The sequence below is a fragment of the Phytophthora infestans genome, genomic scaffold, assembly GCF_000142945.1.
Source record: "Phytophthora infestans T30-4 supercont1.228 genomic scaffold, whole genome shotgun sequence".
Classification (NCBI taxonomy): Eukaryota; Oomycota; class Peronosporomycetes; order Peronosporales; family Peronosporaceae; genus Phytophthora; species Phytophthora infestans.
This window is the reverse complement of record NW_003303531.1, coordinates 43,990-60,735: the sequence shown is the minus strand read 5'-3', so window position 1 is coordinate 60,735 and position 16,746 is coordinate 43,990. Positions and strand designations below refer to the sequence as shown.

Sequence of the window (16,746 nt, the reverse complement as noted above, 5' to 3'; positions counted from 1 at the left end):
TTCTGCCATCACATTGGTTTCCATCGAGCTTCAAGATATCGGTGACTCTTGGATGTAGTACATGCTCTTAAATGCGTCCCATGATCTTGGCAGACTGCTGAGTAGCTGACAAACTTTCTCCGTGTCATCAACGGGTTTGCCTTGGTTGGCCAGCCGTCCGGCTAGTGTCTTCAGCTCGTTGATGTGTGGCAGCATGTCTTTGCCATCCTTGTACTTCAAGGTCACAAATTGCTCACGAAGAGCACACAAACTTCCCCAGTTTCGCGGCTCGTACGTTTTCTCCAGCAGCTCAAATATCTCGTACGCGCAGGTCTTGTTGCTCACCGCAATCACCATTTCATCCGACAGCGTTGTCATGAGAAACGCGGTCGCTTCATGCTCCCGGCTCCAAAACGAGTCGACGACGTCAGGACGGGCATCCCGACGCGGAGGGAGCTCCGTGCGAGTCACTATGCCCCAGAGACGCTTGGCTTGGAGCAGTGTCTTGATGCGAGCCTTCCAGGGGGCATAGTTCTTCCCATTGAAGTTCATATCCGAGTTCCACTTCATTGTTGCGTAGTTCAGCGTCGGGGGTCTTGGGCTCAAAACCTATTGAACTGAGAAGGCACTTGAAGTGGAAGACGCAGGCGAGGGGAGGTGGCTGTTCTCCCTGAAGTTGTTGCCTCTTAGGTACTTAGCAAAAGCAAAAGTGAGGAGAGCTTTCTTGTCCGGACTTGGGGTGTCCAGAGAAACTCTTCATCTACCAACCATATAGTCTATCATCCTACACACCAACTATCCCTGAGAATCTGTGTTCTGTGCTATCGCAAGCGTTCACCCGCAGCTTGGTCGCACTGACAATTCAACATCGGCAAGGAGTATCGGTCGGCCATGAGATGGTTGCAGTATCTTGGTACGACAGTGCGGTAGTAAGAATGATTTCAAATGCTGATAAGTCATCTGAGAAAGCACATACATGCAAAATTGGAAGTCCGTTCAATGCTCCAGCCTGTGTAGCTTATTTCAAAGCAAACATGCAAGGCGTCGAGCGCCTGGGTCAACTGCGCAGACGCTTTTCGCTGGCAGATGGTCACACATCGAAGAAGTGGTATAAAACACTTGGTATGGCGATCGTCGATGTTATCTGTGTAAATGCCTACATGTCAAGAAGGCTGACTATCGATATGAGCTAGGATCGCTATCCGCACCAGTCTTTCGTTGCACAACTTGCACAAGAATTCATTTCAGGCAAATGGATGGAAGCGCCTAGCGACAGCAGGATGTTCTACTCACACCGAGATGGAGAGAGCGTTGTAACGGCAATCAAAGGAGCATCTATGTGACATTGCGGCGTGGAAGTACATCAAGCTATGAGTAGCCCACAAAAAACTTGTGTTGCGCTGAAATCGAAGCGGCTTCTTGACAAGAAGAAGGAGCGCCGGCATCGCGTAGTGTGCGGGTGGAAAGACCGGTTTCCCACCTTTGTTACCCATCACTGTACGCTACATCGCGTTCGTCTGTGCCAAATCGTGCACACCACCGCTTTCAGGTCGTACGTCTGCCAGCAGCCAACATGAACTTGTGGGAAGGTACCACAAGTTTTACTTGATGTACGATCTTTTCTCAGCTAAAGGCAACTTGAAAACAAAGGTTTCATTGTTCAGCAAATTCATAAGGCCGAAGAAGATGGGAGAATATCTCAAACAGATTACATAGAGGAAAACCATGATACTACTGTCTAGTTGGTGGACGTAATTCATAATCAAATGCTTCCATGTCTATTTCTGCTCAGTATACAGATATACAGGAACGTGTCTTCACGTCCAGCTCGCAGCAACCTCTACAACAGAATGCAGTTGCCAACGGCCGCATAAGCGTTCGGGCAGATGCAATGATGTCAGGGGCAAATCTCACTTGTGAGTGCAGCGTGCCAGGCGTTCGGCATGAACAAAAGGCTCATATGTGATGTGATTTGTGGCGGTAGGCTTAAAGCTCAGGTTATTCACAAATATTATTGAAAATGGATGTATCATCGAAAGCTCAATGTCCCTCACTTCTTCAGCGTACACCTCGACATTTTGCAGTGTCGAGAGCTGCAGGGAATGCTTAACTAGATTTCCGTTGCAACGATCAACCAAGTCACGTCGTATCTCGATTCCAATACTTGCTCGAACAGGTTTTGACAGAACGAACGGATCCAATACGTTACCCAGCCCAGAGCATGAAAGCATCCGCAGCTTGAATAGACCTAATGCCATCTACTGCACCAATTAGTGCGGAAACATCACTGGGTAATAACTCACCAACATTCAAATGAGGCGAACTAGGCGGATATACAATCTCCTGTCGCAACACGTCCTCAAACGTTGCAGTCAAGGCTTGAAATTCGTCTGGGACTGTCAAACGATCTTGACCTAGCTTCGACAAAGCACATAACATTCCCATCTCCACACATTGACATTGTCATTGTATCTAAAGTTGCTAGAGTAGAACCAGTGAAAGTATTCGATGCCGCGACCCCACCGAATCCCGAAGCTGCAATCACGTCCAATACTGCCGATGTTGTATCTACAAATGAAGATTTATGTTTATGATTTAAGTCCTGGTCTCCCGCTCCATCAGCACTAGCAAATGTTAAAAAAGATTCCGCGTATCTTGATGCCCGAGTGTCCATTCTTCGCGATGGATGTGAGTATTATCCTGCTGAGTGCGATGGTAATCACACGTACGGGACTGGCGTAGTAGATGGGCACGAGTTCTTCTGCGACCACGAGAGGATCGTATGGGGCTGTAAAACAAAGGTGGGAGCTTGGACAGATCTGTAACGAAGGTTCGCTTTAGCGAATTCATTTTCCGTGCTACAGTCATCCACGTAATGCGTCCAGCGCCTTGCCCCGCAATATCTCGTGCTATCTGCACTAGCATTCTGTCTTCCTCGTCCAGAAATTTGTACTCGGCATTCCTCAGTAGTTATTATTTGTCAGTGTGCATGTACACGTCACTATGAAAAAGGAGAAGAGGTACATCTGCACGTATGTTGTTTTGAGTACGCAGTTTCCATTAACAGCGACGTTTTACTTCAACATCACTTTAGGGTTAGATATGTAATTTCAAGAATCATCAGCGAGCTCCATCAAGATGATTACTGCAGGGAGGTCATGGTTGATGTCGAGTTGCAGTGCAGCATTTGAGAGTGCAGTAAAACGAGCTGCTTTGTCGGTTTGGCGTGAAAGGTTTGACTTTATTATTGAGGAAATTTTACAAAATGCAGTTGAAATCCTATATATTCTGGGCTTCAATCTGAATTTGGTCGTATTGGCCAAAAATATTAAGTAAATGAATAAATATTTACTCCGCGGTTTTAGGACACAAAGCAATATGGCAGAGCTATAATAGCGAATTGCAAATATCATAGCTACATGTAATACGATTCGGGCTTTTTGGCTATCCCAGTAAAACGACGGGTAGGTACATGTATTATAGTTCATGTAGCTCTCTCTTCGTGACCTTATCCGCGGATGTCTCAGACTCCTGTGCGTCCTTGTACCAAGCAGCGACATTGCGGAAGAGCTATTCATGCTACTTGCGAAAAGATGCTGCTAAAGTCCTCATAACTGCATTTGCTTGGTTTGCTGATTGTTATATGATTGTTATGATTTTATGACCGAAGTGTTGCGAGAACTAAACCGCTTGGCCATCGCGTTTAGGACAACTAGAGCTACGAAAATATTTGAGCGAACCGCTGTAAGCTATTAATAAATCAGGCATGGAAGACGATGGTCGATAAGAATAGAACGCGATGGGCTCGGTTGGCAGTTGAGGTACTTTTGCTTTTGGTTGGAAATGGAAATGGCATCCAAAGGAAACGAGAAGGAGGTCGACTACGTCTCGAAGCAGGCCAATCTTACTGCACAGATCGAGAGTGAACGACAAGCTGCCAAAAAATGGTGGGACGAGTACGGCTTGTGCTACCTGGAGAATGCGCGGCAGGAAGACTTTACTTACGACAATCGTGTCCTCGCACTCAAGAAGAAACTTGATGACTCAAAGTAAGCGAAACTTTGGGCTTGCTCAGAGGATATTAACACCTTTTTATTACGTAGCTCTCACGTTGTGTTGAATAGATTCCATCACGCTGCACTACATACTACCAGCACTGATTATGGGTGCAGGCCGCCGTTCAAGGAGTGCAGAAAGAAGATCTGAAGTTGCAGGTTGAGCAAAGCCAATCGCCACGATGAATGACATACTAAAATACATAAAATTAATAGCCATGGGATAGCATGCTACCCGACCATTTTCATCATCAACCTAAATGTACATTATCTCTTTGCGGATCCTTGCAAGTGCTGTAGCGCTGATCGAGTTGCTCTGGTGATGCAAGTCACAGATGATATTGTACATACGATCGACAGTGTAATGTTGCGTGCGCTCGGATATTTGCGAGGAACCAATAAACTAATAGTGAACGTTCCTATGCTGTTGGTATTTCCTGCTTGATTTGATAAATCCGTCGATTTTACCCGCTTGGGAATCGAAATGATGATCCTATAAGGCCATTCATTTGAAGTTTGTATGCGCTACAGTTAAGTAACATACACCAGACGCCCCGAATTAATCCTGTCCGTACGTGACCGCAGCACACGGGGAGCAGGAAAAATTATTAATGTTGTCTATTTGGATACGTGCACTGTTAAACGCGGTGTTCTGGAACAGCTACATGCAGGTGTCCTGTGGGTCTACCGTTTTTCGAACAACCTCGTTAACGGCAGTAAAATACGCCTGCTCCTTGACTTGGTACGGCTCAATGATGCTCGATTTGCCAACAGCAGCCTCATCAAACTGGTTCGCAGCCTCAATAAACGTCATGGCGTTTAGCTTCTCGTAGCTCAGACCCGTCATCTCTTGGAATTTGCGGATTCGAAAGTCGCGCGCTGCCTTCAGCACCGTAGTTCCATCTGGAGATTGTACCGTCTCGTCATCGATGATGTTTGCACCCAACTCCGAATCTGAGGTCATGCTACGACGATTCCAATTTGCTGAGCCAACCGATAGGTACACGTCGTCGATGATCACGACCTTGGAGTGGATGTAGAGATTCAACTCCTTCTTGGTCGAGAAGATCTGCAATTTGTTCGGATACAGTTTTTGGATAGGAGCGATCATATCGAACAAATATTTCTCATATCCGGTGGCTTTCGATTCCCCTACAGGACGCTGAGCGACCACAATAAGTCGCTGGATTGTCGGCATCACTTCTAGAAGCGCGTTAAGCAACTCCGGCACGAGGATAAAGTACTGATCTTCGATATAGATGAAATTTTTGGCATTCTTCAGCGCCTTGATGCGTGCTTGGAACAGCGAGTTCTCACCACGTGGCGCAAACTCGTTGTAGCGTTTGTACTGACAACTGAAAGTACGAACAATCTGCACGCTCTGGCGGCCTAGAGTCGAGCTCGTCTTGCTGCTTGCGTAGTTCAGAGGCGCTAAGTCGGAGTATGACGGGTTTTCAAAGTCCAGCAGGTCGTGAGCAAGACTTTGTGTCGGTTTGTAGTCGGAGTTCCAACGAGCGAGGAAGTTTGCAGCCACATCTTTTGCGGCAGGTCCGTGAATTCGAACATGCCCATCCAACCAGCCTTTGTAGGCGCCACTGACCCCTGTAGCCTCACGGAGAACGGACTCATTATGGGAGATGGTATCCCAACGATCCGATGTGATGTCAATGCCACCGACAAACGCCACAGGCTGTTCATCAATCCCCGTCGAAGTGTTAGACGCGATGATCAAATTTTTCTGGTGGTGTGAAGATGTAACGACACGTGTGCGATCATCGAAGACAAAAAGAGGTTTATCACCTGTCGGTGATGCTGGGATGGCGTTAATGTCGTTGCGTACCTTGATGTTCTGGGATTTCTCCAACAGATTGGCCCACACCAAAGCGTGGAAACTGCCACCTCGTTGTATCACACCGGAGACCACGTCGTGTAATTGCGACTTTTTTCCGCCGTCAACGTTGGGTTGGAAAGGAATGAGGTCGGTACCCCAACCCGTCAGCATCACTCGGTCTCCCGTCTTGGTAGACGAGAGATCATTAAACGCCGCGTCGAAGAATTCTTTTGTAACTGTGTACGTTTTCACATCATTTCCCGTCGTGAAAGTGGACAAGTCGCTTCGAGGTGAACCACCACGCGATGCAGTTATCTCTGATTCGGTAAGGAGCCAATCCGTCGGTGCGAGCAAAGGTTGGTCTACCTTCATGTTTGATCCGTCCGATAGATCGAGGCCCTGGCGCTCAATTAAGCCGCAAGACAGAGACTTCTTCTTGAATTCGCAAACATGTGACATGGTTCACAGAGACACAATCTTGTTGCCGCGGAGACAACACTGCCAATCTTGGTACACACGACACCTGTGCGCGCAAAAGTCGATGTGGGGGCATTTGAAAGCACACAAAGCAGTGCGACGGTCGCAGAGAAGACTCGGACCATCGCTGATGACGGCAAGTTGCGGAATGAGATGCATGCTTTCCCGTTTCCAAAGGAGCGCATTGCTGGAGAGGCACCGTTGCTCCATTTGGCGACGAAATTCAATCTGTTGCTAGGGAACGAACATTGTGCAAATTTGCCAACCGTACACCGGACTTTCGTTTTGCTTGCAACCGTAACATGTACCATTGGGTAGGTTGACAAGATTTCTTGACAAGCAGTGTAATCGTCTCGATCCAGGCCTTTCATTAAAATATTGAAGAGACAACGCATCACTTACAGCTCTGAACTCCAATACATGTACATTTTTCAACTACAGTATAACATCATGATTAAACCACGTCATTCCCGAAGAACCAACGCCCTATTTTAACCTCAAAAGCAAACATCTACAGCGTTTTTTTGTGATCGCATAGCTGCACCAGCTCGAAGTCTGCATCAAAATCACCTAGAAATAATTGCAATATACGGAATTGCATTTAATTTGTTTTGGATCTGTCAGGAGAGCGCAACAGAATTTGTCGCCCCCAAAATCGGACAGATTTCGGGTAGAACGGCCAATCTTGGCCCGACAGATTTTGACAGATTCTCACTTCTGTCGGCCCAGATTTCTTGGTTGACCTAAAATAAACCATCTTGGTTTCACTGAGACAATTTCAACCCATGTCATGTAGGCGGAATCTGTACATGTACACGAAATCTGCACGCGAGTCGCGTGCAGATCGCGTGACGCGACCGATCCAGTCCAATTTTCGGAGGGCCTGTCTCGCACACAAGTACCATGAGCTGTGATCTATAGAAACGGCATTTTTTGACGTACAAACGTATGGTAAATATGAGGCCACACGCTTAAGAGTGTCGATAGTGTAGTGCAGTTGTAGATTTTGACAAGCGCCATTCGCGTACAGTACTGTATAGTACGCGTCAAATTGTAAAATGGAACGGGGCTCAGTGTTTTTTTAAGGTTCTATAATAACCGATATTTCAAGAATCTTGAATCAAGGTCTGTTTGAAAACATGCTTCAAGGACATTTATCTAGAACACCGGTACTGTGCTACTAAGTACTGTGCATGTAAGCCATCCAATCTGTGCCCAATACAATTCTGGGTGAAAGTACGTATGTATGCAGGTTAGATATTATTATTCGCCTATCCATTACAAATACTATTTTTATTATCTTTTTTTAAGAAAACTGCAGCGCCAAAGTCGATCACCGGTACGTTTAAAAAAAAACTTAGGGCTACTGGTTTTAACCACAATAAGACCACTACCAAAACTTTCATAGGTTTTGGGTTTCGAAGAAAAACAAATCGGATTGTAGATACCGGTACACTCTCATTAGCCTAGTTTAGTAGGTTTCAATTGCCCCCTCAATCCATCGTCTTGAGATCATGCGCAACCGTGAACGATGCCTCCGTACGCTCACGAATGTCGTCCACCGTGGTCGTGGGTGCGATCTCCACCAACACGAGCCCCTTGCCTGGCACCACGTCGAACACACCCAGTTCTGTGATTATGGTGTTTACCACACTCTTGCCCGTAAGCGGGAGCGAACAGCGCTTAAGGATTTTTTTCGCTCCTGCCTTGGCGTTGTGCTCCATCGTGACCACGACACGGTTGCCGCTGCCCACGAGATCCATCGCGCCGCCCATTCCCTTGACCATCTTGCCTGGGATAATCCAGTTCGCCAGATCTCCGTTCTCCGCGACCTGCAGAGCACCGAGAATCGTCAAGTGCACGTGACCACCGCGGATCATGGCGAACGATTCGGACGAGGAGAATGTCGATGAACCAGGCAGAAAAGTCACCGTTTCCTTGCCGGCATTGATCAGATCCGGGTCTTGTTCGCCCTCGTTCGGGTACGGACCCATGCCCAGCAGTCCGTTTTCGCTTTGCAAGACAACTTTTACTCCGTCTGGGACGTAGTTGGACGCCAACGTTGGCAACCCGATGCCTAGATTCACATACATTCCATCCTTAAGCTCCTTGGCCGCACGCCGAATAATGCGCTCGCGATCCGGGGAGATTTTGTGTTGTGATTTCTATCAGTCAGAACAAAAGAGGAGTAGTATTAGCACTGAGTGGATGACGTCAGACACACTCAAGTTGCTAACCTTGGCATTGGCAAGAGTGAGTCTCTCGATGCGTTTCTCGGTCTTTTCGGCCTTGAAAATGCGCTGCACGTAGATACTCGGCAAGTGAACCTCGTCTATCGACAGCAATAGGCCATTGTTAGTGACGATACAATAAATAGCACGTCTCTCTTTCCAACTGGAGGTTACCTGGGTGAATCTCTCCAGGTTGCACCAGTTCCTCCACTTCGGCGATCGTGATCTGCCCAGCCTTGGCTGCATCCACGTTGAAGTTGCGAGCCGTGCCACGGAACACCAAGTTGCCGTCGGTGTCTCCCTTCCAAGCCTTAACAAGGGCGAAATCTCCAGTGATCCCCTCTTCCATGACGTATTTGCGGCCACTGAACTGGCGGACTTCACGTGGTGCGCTGGGGATGTCAATGGACCCATCAGGCTTGAGTTTAATGGCAAACCCTCCTTCCTATCAAGAAGATCACAAGTTAGACCAAGACAAAAGCCAACACGTGGATATCGTACCTGAAGGATAGTTCCAAACGCAGTGGGCGTGTAGAAGGCTGGAATACCGGACCCTCCAGCACGGATACGCTCTGCCAGTGTTCCTTGCGGTGTGAGCTCCACCTCCAGCTCTCCAGTGAGATAAAGCTTCTCAAAAAGCGCATTCTCCCCGACATAGGACGAGATCATACGCTTGATCTGCAGAAAAGAAGAGTCAGCGACTGCAAGACACATACGCAAGTACAGCCTTGTGTGCCCCCACCTGACGAGTTTGTAACAGCAAACCCAGTCCAAAGTCGTCCACTCCAGCATTGTTGGACACACACGTCAAGTCCTTGGCTCCCTGCTTGACCAGCGCCTGGATACTGTTCTCCGGGATACCACAAAGACCAAAGCCGCCCACAACACTGCGATAATTTACATCAGAAATCAGTACAATGGAGTAGGAATGCTACTGTAGTTACGGCGCTGCCGTGCACGTACAGCTTGGATCCGGACGGAATATCCTTCACAGCGGCGTCCGCGTCTGTGTAGACCTTGCCGTGAGAGGAGAAGCGCAGACCAAGCGCCCGTGAGAGCTGCGCACGTGGGATTCGGCGGGTGGTCAGACGCAGCATGAAAGGAACAGGACTTGCGTCTGGCAGCGCACAGATTGCAAAATGAAAAGCTGTTCTGCAACTTCAACTGTAAAACTCTCTGATAAGTACGGGTGCGTCTCAACATCGCGCTTACGATTTTGCAGGATTTTAACTTATTAATAACAAGAGTCTTGATACAAGACATTTGTGATAAATGCTAGTACTAATATCCTTTTAAATCCGTTCCCTAAAAGTCTATCAAGTCCGATGTCACGGATGACATGCATCACCACGTTCCTCTTGCCTTCAATTGATGTACACATCGTATCTCTCTCGCCATCGATGTAGTAGTTAGCATACTTAGCAGTCTAAACTCCAGTCTAAAAATCCTTCTCCGTGAGCAGTGAGATGATCTGAGTCTTCTCGTCCGAGCTGGCCTTGATGGCGCGGCCACGGCCGTCCAGCACACCGATCTCCACCACGAAGACGCAAGCCTTGACAGAGGCTCCTGCCTGTTGCACAAGGCGAATGCCGGCCTCGCAGGTGCCACCTGTGGCCAGCAGATCATCCACTAGCAGCACGTGGTCGCCCTTGTTGACGGCGTAAGTCTGGATGCTGAGGTGGTCGCCGCCCACGCCGTTGTCGCCCTTGTACTCCTTGAAGTACTCGATAGTGTCGCTCACACTCGGCATCTTATCAGGCTTGCGCAACATGAAGACTCGCTTCTGGAAGAGCGCACCCAGGTATGGTGCGAACAGGAAGCCGCGCGCGTCGAAACACCCGATGGCATCCACCTGGTCCATGAAAGGCGCCACAGCGTGCTCGAACAGATCGAACGTCAACTGCAGCTTCTCTGGGTTGGCCAACAGGCCGCCGACATCAAAGAACTCGACGCCCTTGAAGGGGACCACGGGGATGGTCTTGGTCAGGCCTGCCAGCGCTTGCCTCTTGACCTCCGGGTCGTCGAACTTGAGCTTTGTTGGGGCCATTCGTGTTGATTAGCAAGATCGGGTCAGATTCGCTAGTGGGACCGCTGCATGCACGCGGACTTAAGGGGAGCATTCTGGTCCAGTCAGCGACGGCGTTTCGAAGATGACGCGGCCTGCTGCCGGCATGTGGCGTGCAAGCGTATCCCTCGCACATGTCGCTGCCCTAGCAGTACATGAAGCTGCACCCTTATTATAAGCGAAGAAGACCAAGCAAGATGTCGTTGTGTGCGCTTGCATTGCGCGGGTGTTTATTAGCTTCAAGTTAGCTCGCTCTATATAATTTACTTTCTTTGTGCGATGTGAAGGCCTGCGCTAGTCTGCCACCTCTGTCAATCGAGGCGGTTTGTTTGTCGCTGCGGGGCCGTGTCCTCCTCGCCATAATATGCTATAGATGTAAAGCGCATTCTCTGTGAAGCGCAGTGTGTTTATACAGCACTGTATTTCCAGTGCATGTGTGTTGAAAAGCGAATAGCTCAGTCGTCGTTGACAGCGGCAGTGAAAAGGATCAAGCCTCTGTGGTCCGGGTCCAGCAGCTGACGAAGGCGCCCCTGGTTCTTCATGTAATACTCGTCAGCAAGTCGGCGCAGACGGACATTTTCCTCACGCAACGTCTCCTTGGTTGTCAGCGTGTCGATGAGCAGCTCACGCAGCTTGACGTCATCTCCGTGACCTGCGGCTTTGGCAGCCTCGTCCTCCTGCTGCATTGCTCGCAAAGCCGAGCGGAACTGATGTTCCAAGGTGCTGGCCTCGTCTCGTAGCGACTTGATCGTGTTCTGTGGACAAACACACAGCGAGTGAGCTCCTGGGCTTTGTCGACACCACAATTGCAGTTGAACTTACGATCTTCTTGTAATAGCAGCGCTTCACGATAAGTCTCTGCTTGGCACGACGGTCGGATTCCGATAGCTCTGGAAACAGCGAGCGTGTGCTCCGTTTCTTGCCAACTGCACCGGTTTGCCTGTCGAGCGAGGAGCCACTAGCCTCCGTGGGCTCGCCCGGATTCACGATGTTCCTAATGGTCATGAGCTGCTGCTGCGTGTCGTAAGGAGAGAGTCTTCGTGGTGACCGCTTCATCGCCGCCTTCTCTTGGATTCTTGTAGAAAAAAACAAAATGAATCAGTAAGGCTCACAGCTTTGACACTAGAACGCCCGCACTGCGCACCTGGAAAGCGATCGCAGCCGCGTAGTCTGAGTGCGACGCGGAGACTGCTTGTCTTCTGGACAGGACGCAGCGTGCTCGTCGTCATCGACCATGGACATCATAGCCATTGCAGCCTCGTGGTCTTCGTCGACGCTTGCTCCACTCTCAGGAGCGGAGATAGATCTACCCAATTTCAACTGTGGACTCCCAGTCAGCTGGGTGTCATCCTCGCCGATGTTATTCAAGAGATCCGCGATTCGCTGTCTGAGGTCGGAACAAAGTGTAGGAGATGTACACGGGGTTGTAGGTGCCCGACGTGTGAGTTTCGCTAGGTAAGTAGCAACACCTGCGAGCAGGTGAGCTAAGTGACTGCCACGAGGCAGATTCAATTGTGAGACTATGAGACTATCCGATCCCCCCCCCCATCGCGTCCAGCTCGACTTGCTGGATTGCTAGCGGGTGCAATCGGCCCGATGACTAGCTCTGATCGTTGAGATCGCTCGATTCTTGTCGCGCGTCCGGCGCGAGTAACTTTCGTTTTCGCCACACATCCGTGTTGCTGCGTTGTGTACAGTACGGTGGGATCCCGACCTGACAACACCACACTCCATGTAGCCATGAGCGCTACACACGAGGGGGGACCATGAAGTGGCCGCTCCTTGCAACATGACAAGTCTTACTTGCTCACCGATACTGGCAAAACATCCTGCAATCCGCCAGTTGGATACGCTGTACATGTACAAGTTTGCTCAGCGTTGTACGCACAGTGCGTGGTAAAAGATCGGCAAGGTTACTGAGCTTCTATGTTGATTTTTTGTTGGGTCAACGCTGTTGAACTCGGTGAAAGCAGTGGGATGTTACAGTTGTCTATTCATCGGACTGTGACGATGCTACGCAGCTTGACAGCCCGCTCCACTGTCGCAGCGACAGTGTCGCCAAAGCAGCACTTAGACGACATTTTCGAAATACTCGCTCTGCCTTTGGCCAACACTGCTAGATATTAATAATGCTTTACACACCGTCATTGCGAATTACGCAGCTTTTTGTGTTGGATATTTGCACTTGCAGTGTAGAGCCGCTCCGAGTCCTGTGTATCAATAGTGCACATGCGCCTCGCCTAGCTCTTCCCACTGTGTGGACTTTAATCTGGTTGCAAGTTAGCCTATCACTGCTAGCTTTACTGCTAGCCGAGCTGGTCCAGATGCATGTACATCTCCGTCACTCGCGGCGACGTCGAGCTATTCCGTGATTCATTGAATCAATGCCGCCATGGAGGACGAAGTTATGCCGTTGCCTTCAACAGTAGAATGGATTCTATTACATGTATAAAAGCGGATCGCTTTGAAACGTGCCACTCTCGACGAGACGTTCCAGCTTCAGCAATTCAGCAGGTGCAATCATTACGGTACAACGTACCTGAGTAAATGCATGACGTCGATGTTCGTCAACCCAACGCGGCGCGTCAATTCAAGCGGCCAGTAACACAGTGCAGTCACATTGCAAGTTACAGTTACCGGTAGCCTCAACGATGGCAACGTGACTCGACCGCTGCGTCGAGCATGTGGTTGTACGTGTAGTCGCTTGTCCTTGCTCAGGAGAGAATCCATTCGAAGCGTGTCAATCGAAGGGGCACAAAGTGGATTAAAGGCGAGCTTGGCGTTGAGCGTCAATATTTGTCTCATGCCGACGGGGTTGTCAATTGTGGGCATCAGAGACTGGCTGGCCTTCGTCACGCAGCGCCGAAATTTTTCATCGGGCTCGGCACAGGCGTTGACGCTCTTGCAAAGTAATCTCCGTCGTCCGTCGATAGGGTTAGCTAATCCAGGTGTGTGGCACCGCACATTGCAGCTTTAACTTGCCAATGGACTTGCCGAACGACGCTACTCCCAGCAAAAAGCTGGATGAAGAACAGCGAGCTAAGAACCGACTTATCGTTAAGCGTTGCTACTACAAGAAACTGGTACGAGTATGTCTGAAATTTCGTAATTCGAGTCTCCTGGATGGTTGGCTCTAATCGATGGACTAACTTGCACGGATAGAACACGCTGAGTGATCTCCGCTACTAAGTTGCGAGCTTAGAAGCCGAGTACGAACGACTACTAGCGGTGCATCACGAACGAGATGCACAGCCTTCAAGAGGTGCAAACCGACACGATACTGATGCTAATCTACACAGAGCATACGTGCAACTCGCTCAAATGAAGAGCGCGTTGATTAAGGAGAACGTCGAGTTAAGACGACTCGAGGCTGAGCATGCGATGGTGGAGAAACAGGTCGCACAGTTGGCTTCAGCTCACGATAAGGCTGTTGCTGCGGTTCGACAGGTTCAGGAGGATAAACGCATCAATCCGATACTTGTAGTGAACCCACTGACTCTGGAGCAGTGCAACAATATTGCGAATGCAACGTTCGAGGAGGTTTTGAACTTCCGACAGAGCAAAGCCTGCTTCACAACGGGAGCAAGCGTGTTTGGCTGGAGAGACCGACACAAACTGCTCCCTGACAAGCTCATGTTCTCTCTCGAAAAGGTTTTTCATGGTCAAGCAATGGAAGAAGTATCACAGGGGACGTGGCAAGTCCTTTCGCAACCAGAGTCGCTAACGAGCATGTATCCACGCGACGTGAAGTCCCACTTCCACGTTACTCAGCGTCTCGATGACAACACAGTTGTTTATTACCACACGCTGGAGCGTGAAGACTCTGAAGTGCGTACGCGAGCGTTCATCTTGGTGATCTTTGTGGATCTTGGCCCAGATCAATGCATGGTGCTGTACAAAAGTATCGATCCAAAGTCATATCTACGACAAGAAGGGGACTTACTCGTTCGAGATCCTCGTGGGCGGAAGAAAGTGGAGCCACAAAAAGAAAATGTATGGATGAACTCGTTTGTTTGGGGCCTTTTCAAGCGTACTGGCGCAAACGGCGAAGACTGTAAGGATGATTTCGGTGGAGTAATACAGGGCACAGACCTTGCAAGTGCCGGTTGGTGGTGTCTTGAGATTTTGCAGATTGCCATGCGCATTGAGGCTCACGTGATAGGACCACATGCTCTTCTTGTGCAGTCACCACAGAACAAGTAAAAAGTAGTGCTAGGAATTGCGCAAAATTAGTTCAGGGCTGCCCGATTTTAACATGACCATATTAAAATGCCTTAAAACGGGATTTTGCAAAAATAGCTATTTCATTTATTCTGCCTATTTTTAGCAGCTCGGTGAAGAACAAGTCTACCACCAATTCGGAAAAAAACAAGCATTTCAAAGGCATTTGAAACTTTTCTAAAACTTAGGTACAAAACCTCAAAAGGATAAAACCTCCTATTCGAACACGGCCTAATCTTTGGGCTAAAAGAGATTGCCTGAATAGCCGGGAACATTACTCTGAATTCAGTATTACCTTGTGCATTCGACATGCGAAGTCCCAGTCAAAACTAGTTTACCGGTGATCGGAATTAAGGACAATCCATTACGATTTTGCATTTACTTTGAAGTTAAAAAGAAAAAGTCACGAGTAGGTCGTGACCTTGTGACCTGATACCCGAGAATATCAGAGTTTAGCCAGATGTTACCTGTTGGATATCATAAAGGTCATGACCCAAAAGTGGCATTACAATTGGTCGTCACAGTTCAACACTCAGACGCTGTATACCAAGTCTACACTGTTCTTCGTCTCCCTTCCTCCACTGGCAGTGGGCCAGCGAGCCGCTGGTGGTGTCACCACGCAGCCGACCCGTCTTGAAAGCTGTATTCAGAGCAACTACGACAACATGACACGGCGTCAGTGTCTCCAGTCTCACAGAGAGGACACCACAGCGTCTATGGCGAATGAGGTCGCGCCTAGTTGGTCATTGACACCGACAACTTGCACTAGATTGACACTATATGGACGAGTAAAGCTCATGTATGCTGGTTATTGGTGACAAGTACACGTGTAGTTGAGAACATAAACTAAATGATGTGTATTCAGCAGCTAATATCTAGTACGTTTTCTTGCTGTTCAGATACTTGGAAAGCATCGATGCTCTTTTTGCCACGCTCATTATCAGCTTTGTTTAGAGCACAATCAACAGATAACCCGCGCTTCACTAGTGTACGTACGTGTTTGATGATGCAGAGGCGTATAGAGAAAATCTTGGACTCCTTTGCTGACAGTCGCCATTTTCTGCCGTACGTGGCTTCTAGGTACTCGGTTGAGGGATGATTGGTCAGTCCTTCGTGCCACTCCGCCCAAAGCTCATGCTCAGAGTTGATCTTCCTACTCATTGAATGCTGATGTATGTTATTGGAAGACCGCGTTTCAATTAAGTCACTGATAAAGTTTGAGCTTTCGTTTGCTTTAGGTACGCTGGCCGTGTCACCGTCAACTGCGGTACTGCTTCCACTCGCTGCCGCTACTGGCATAAGGCGAAATGTCATTTCACCCCCTAATAAAGAGGTGATGTTATTGTTAGTTTTCGACAAAAATTTCACCATTTCACTGTGTTGAGCTGCTGAATTACTCAATACTTCTGCATGTTGTGTAATGAGGAGATCAGAGAGCAATGGCATCGCGACTTGAAGTTGATTTTTCACCGGGTTTGGAGCTCCAGCTAATGTGGTGATTCGAAATTCCTGGAACTTATCACCAAATAGACTATGTTTACGGATTCAACCAGGAAGTAAATCAAAGAGAAAGGCGCAATCTTGAAGAAACACAATTCTGAGGTACTGTAGCAGTTCTAGAAACTCACGAGCGGTTAGGTTCTTTTCCCATTTACCTTCTGAGATTTGATCTTGACAAATTTCCACCTTAAGAAAAACAAGTTGCTGTAATTCTAGCGGTCAGCTGATGCGCGATCCAGATAGAACAAGCGAGAGCGAGCCGGGTGACCTGACAATGCCCGCATGGCTTCTTTGGCAAGTGGAGCTGCATACACGGTTTTAGACGTGTCCCCCCCCACTTCCCATGTCTTTGCGTTTGGGAAATATCGATGTCGGCGCTTTCAAGCC

The 16,746-nt window shown here is 48.7% G+C and overlaps 7 protein-coding genes across 7 annotated transcripts; 1 reads left to right on the top strand and 6 right to left on the bottom strand.

Annotated features, from left to right (window-relative positions):
- Positions 1 to 170: 170 nt before the first annotated feature.
- Positions 171 to 531, bottom strand: PITG_21130 (uncharacterized protein; the record flags this gene model as incomplete). The annotated part of the gene is made up of 2 exons (XM_002895196.1): positions 171 to 174; positions 215 to 531. The coding sequence occupies 2 exons, from the start codon at positions 529 to 531 to the stop codon at positions 171 to 173; spliced, it is 321 nt and encodes a 106-aa protein (XP_002895242.1).
- Positions 532 to 4,695: 4,164 nt separating this feature from the next.
- PITG_21129 (phospholipase D, Pi-PLD-like-2) lies at positions 4,696 to 6,324 on the bottom strand (the record flags this gene model as incomplete). Its single annotated transcript, XM_002895195.1, has 1 exon — positions 4,696 to 6,324. The coding sequence occupies one exon, from the start codon at positions 6,322 to 6,324 to the stop codon at positions 4,696 to 4,698; it is 1,629 nt and encodes a 542-aa protein (XP_002895241.1).
- A 1,456-nt stretch (positions 6,325 to 7,780) lies between these two features.
- On the bottom strand, positions 7,781 to 9,694 carry PITG_21128 (succinyl CoA transferase, putative; the record flags this gene model as incomplete). The annotated part of the gene is made up of 6 exons (XM_002895194.1): positions 7,781 to 8,507; positions 8,580 to 8,674; positions 8,748 to 9,018; positions 9,075 to 9,251; positions 9,316 to 9,460; positions 9,537 to 9,694. The coding sequence occupies 6 exons, from the start codon at positions 9,668 to 9,670 to the stop codon at positions 7,836 to 7,838; spliced, it is 1,494 nt and encodes a 497-aa protein (XP_002895240.1).
- A 302-nt stretch (positions 9,695 to 9,996) lies between these two features.
- On the bottom strand, positions 9,997 to 10,620 carry PITG_21127 (adenine phosphoribosyltransferase, putative; the record flags this gene model as incomplete). Its single annotated transcript, XM_002895193.1, has 1 exon — positions 9,997 to 10,620. One exon carries the CDS (start codon positions 10,618 to 10,620, stop codon positions 10,012 to 10,014), a length of 609 nt encoding a protein of 202 aa, XP_002895239.1.
- A 473-nt stretch (positions 10,621 to 11,093) lies between these two features.
- On the bottom strand, positions 11,094 to 11,889 carry PITG_21126 (uncharacterized protein; the record flags this gene model as incomplete). The annotated part of the gene is made up of 3 exons (XM_002895192.1): positions 11,094 to 11,393; positions 11,443 to 11,713; positions 11,828 to 11,889. The coding sequence occupies 3 exons, from the start codon at positions 11,887 to 11,889 to the stop codon at positions 11,094 to 11,096; spliced, it is 633 nt and encodes a 210-aa protein (XP_002895238.1).
- A 2,130-nt stretch (positions 11,890 to 14,019) lies between these two features.
- On the top strand, positions 14,020 to 14,841 carry PITG_21125 (uncharacterized protein; the record flags this gene model as incomplete). Its single annotated transcript, XM_002895191.1, has 2 exons — positions 14,020 to 14,649; positions 14,698 to 14,841. The coding sequence occupies 2 exons, from the start codon at positions 14,020 to 14,022 to the stop codon at positions 14,839 to 14,841; spliced, it is 774 nt and encodes a 257-aa protein (XP_002895237.1).
- Positions 14,842 to 15,391: 550 nt separating this feature from the next.
- On the bottom strand, positions 15,392 to 16,020 carry PITG_21124 (uncharacterized protein; the record flags this gene model as incomplete). The annotated part of the gene is made up of 2 exons (XM_002895190.1): positions 15,392 to 15,499; positions 15,856 to 16,020. 2 exons carry the CDS (start codon positions 16,018 to 16,020, stop codon positions 15,392 to 15,394), a joined length of 273 nt encoding a protein of 90 aa, XP_002895236.1.
- Positions 16,021 to 16,746: the final 726 nt, after the last annotated feature.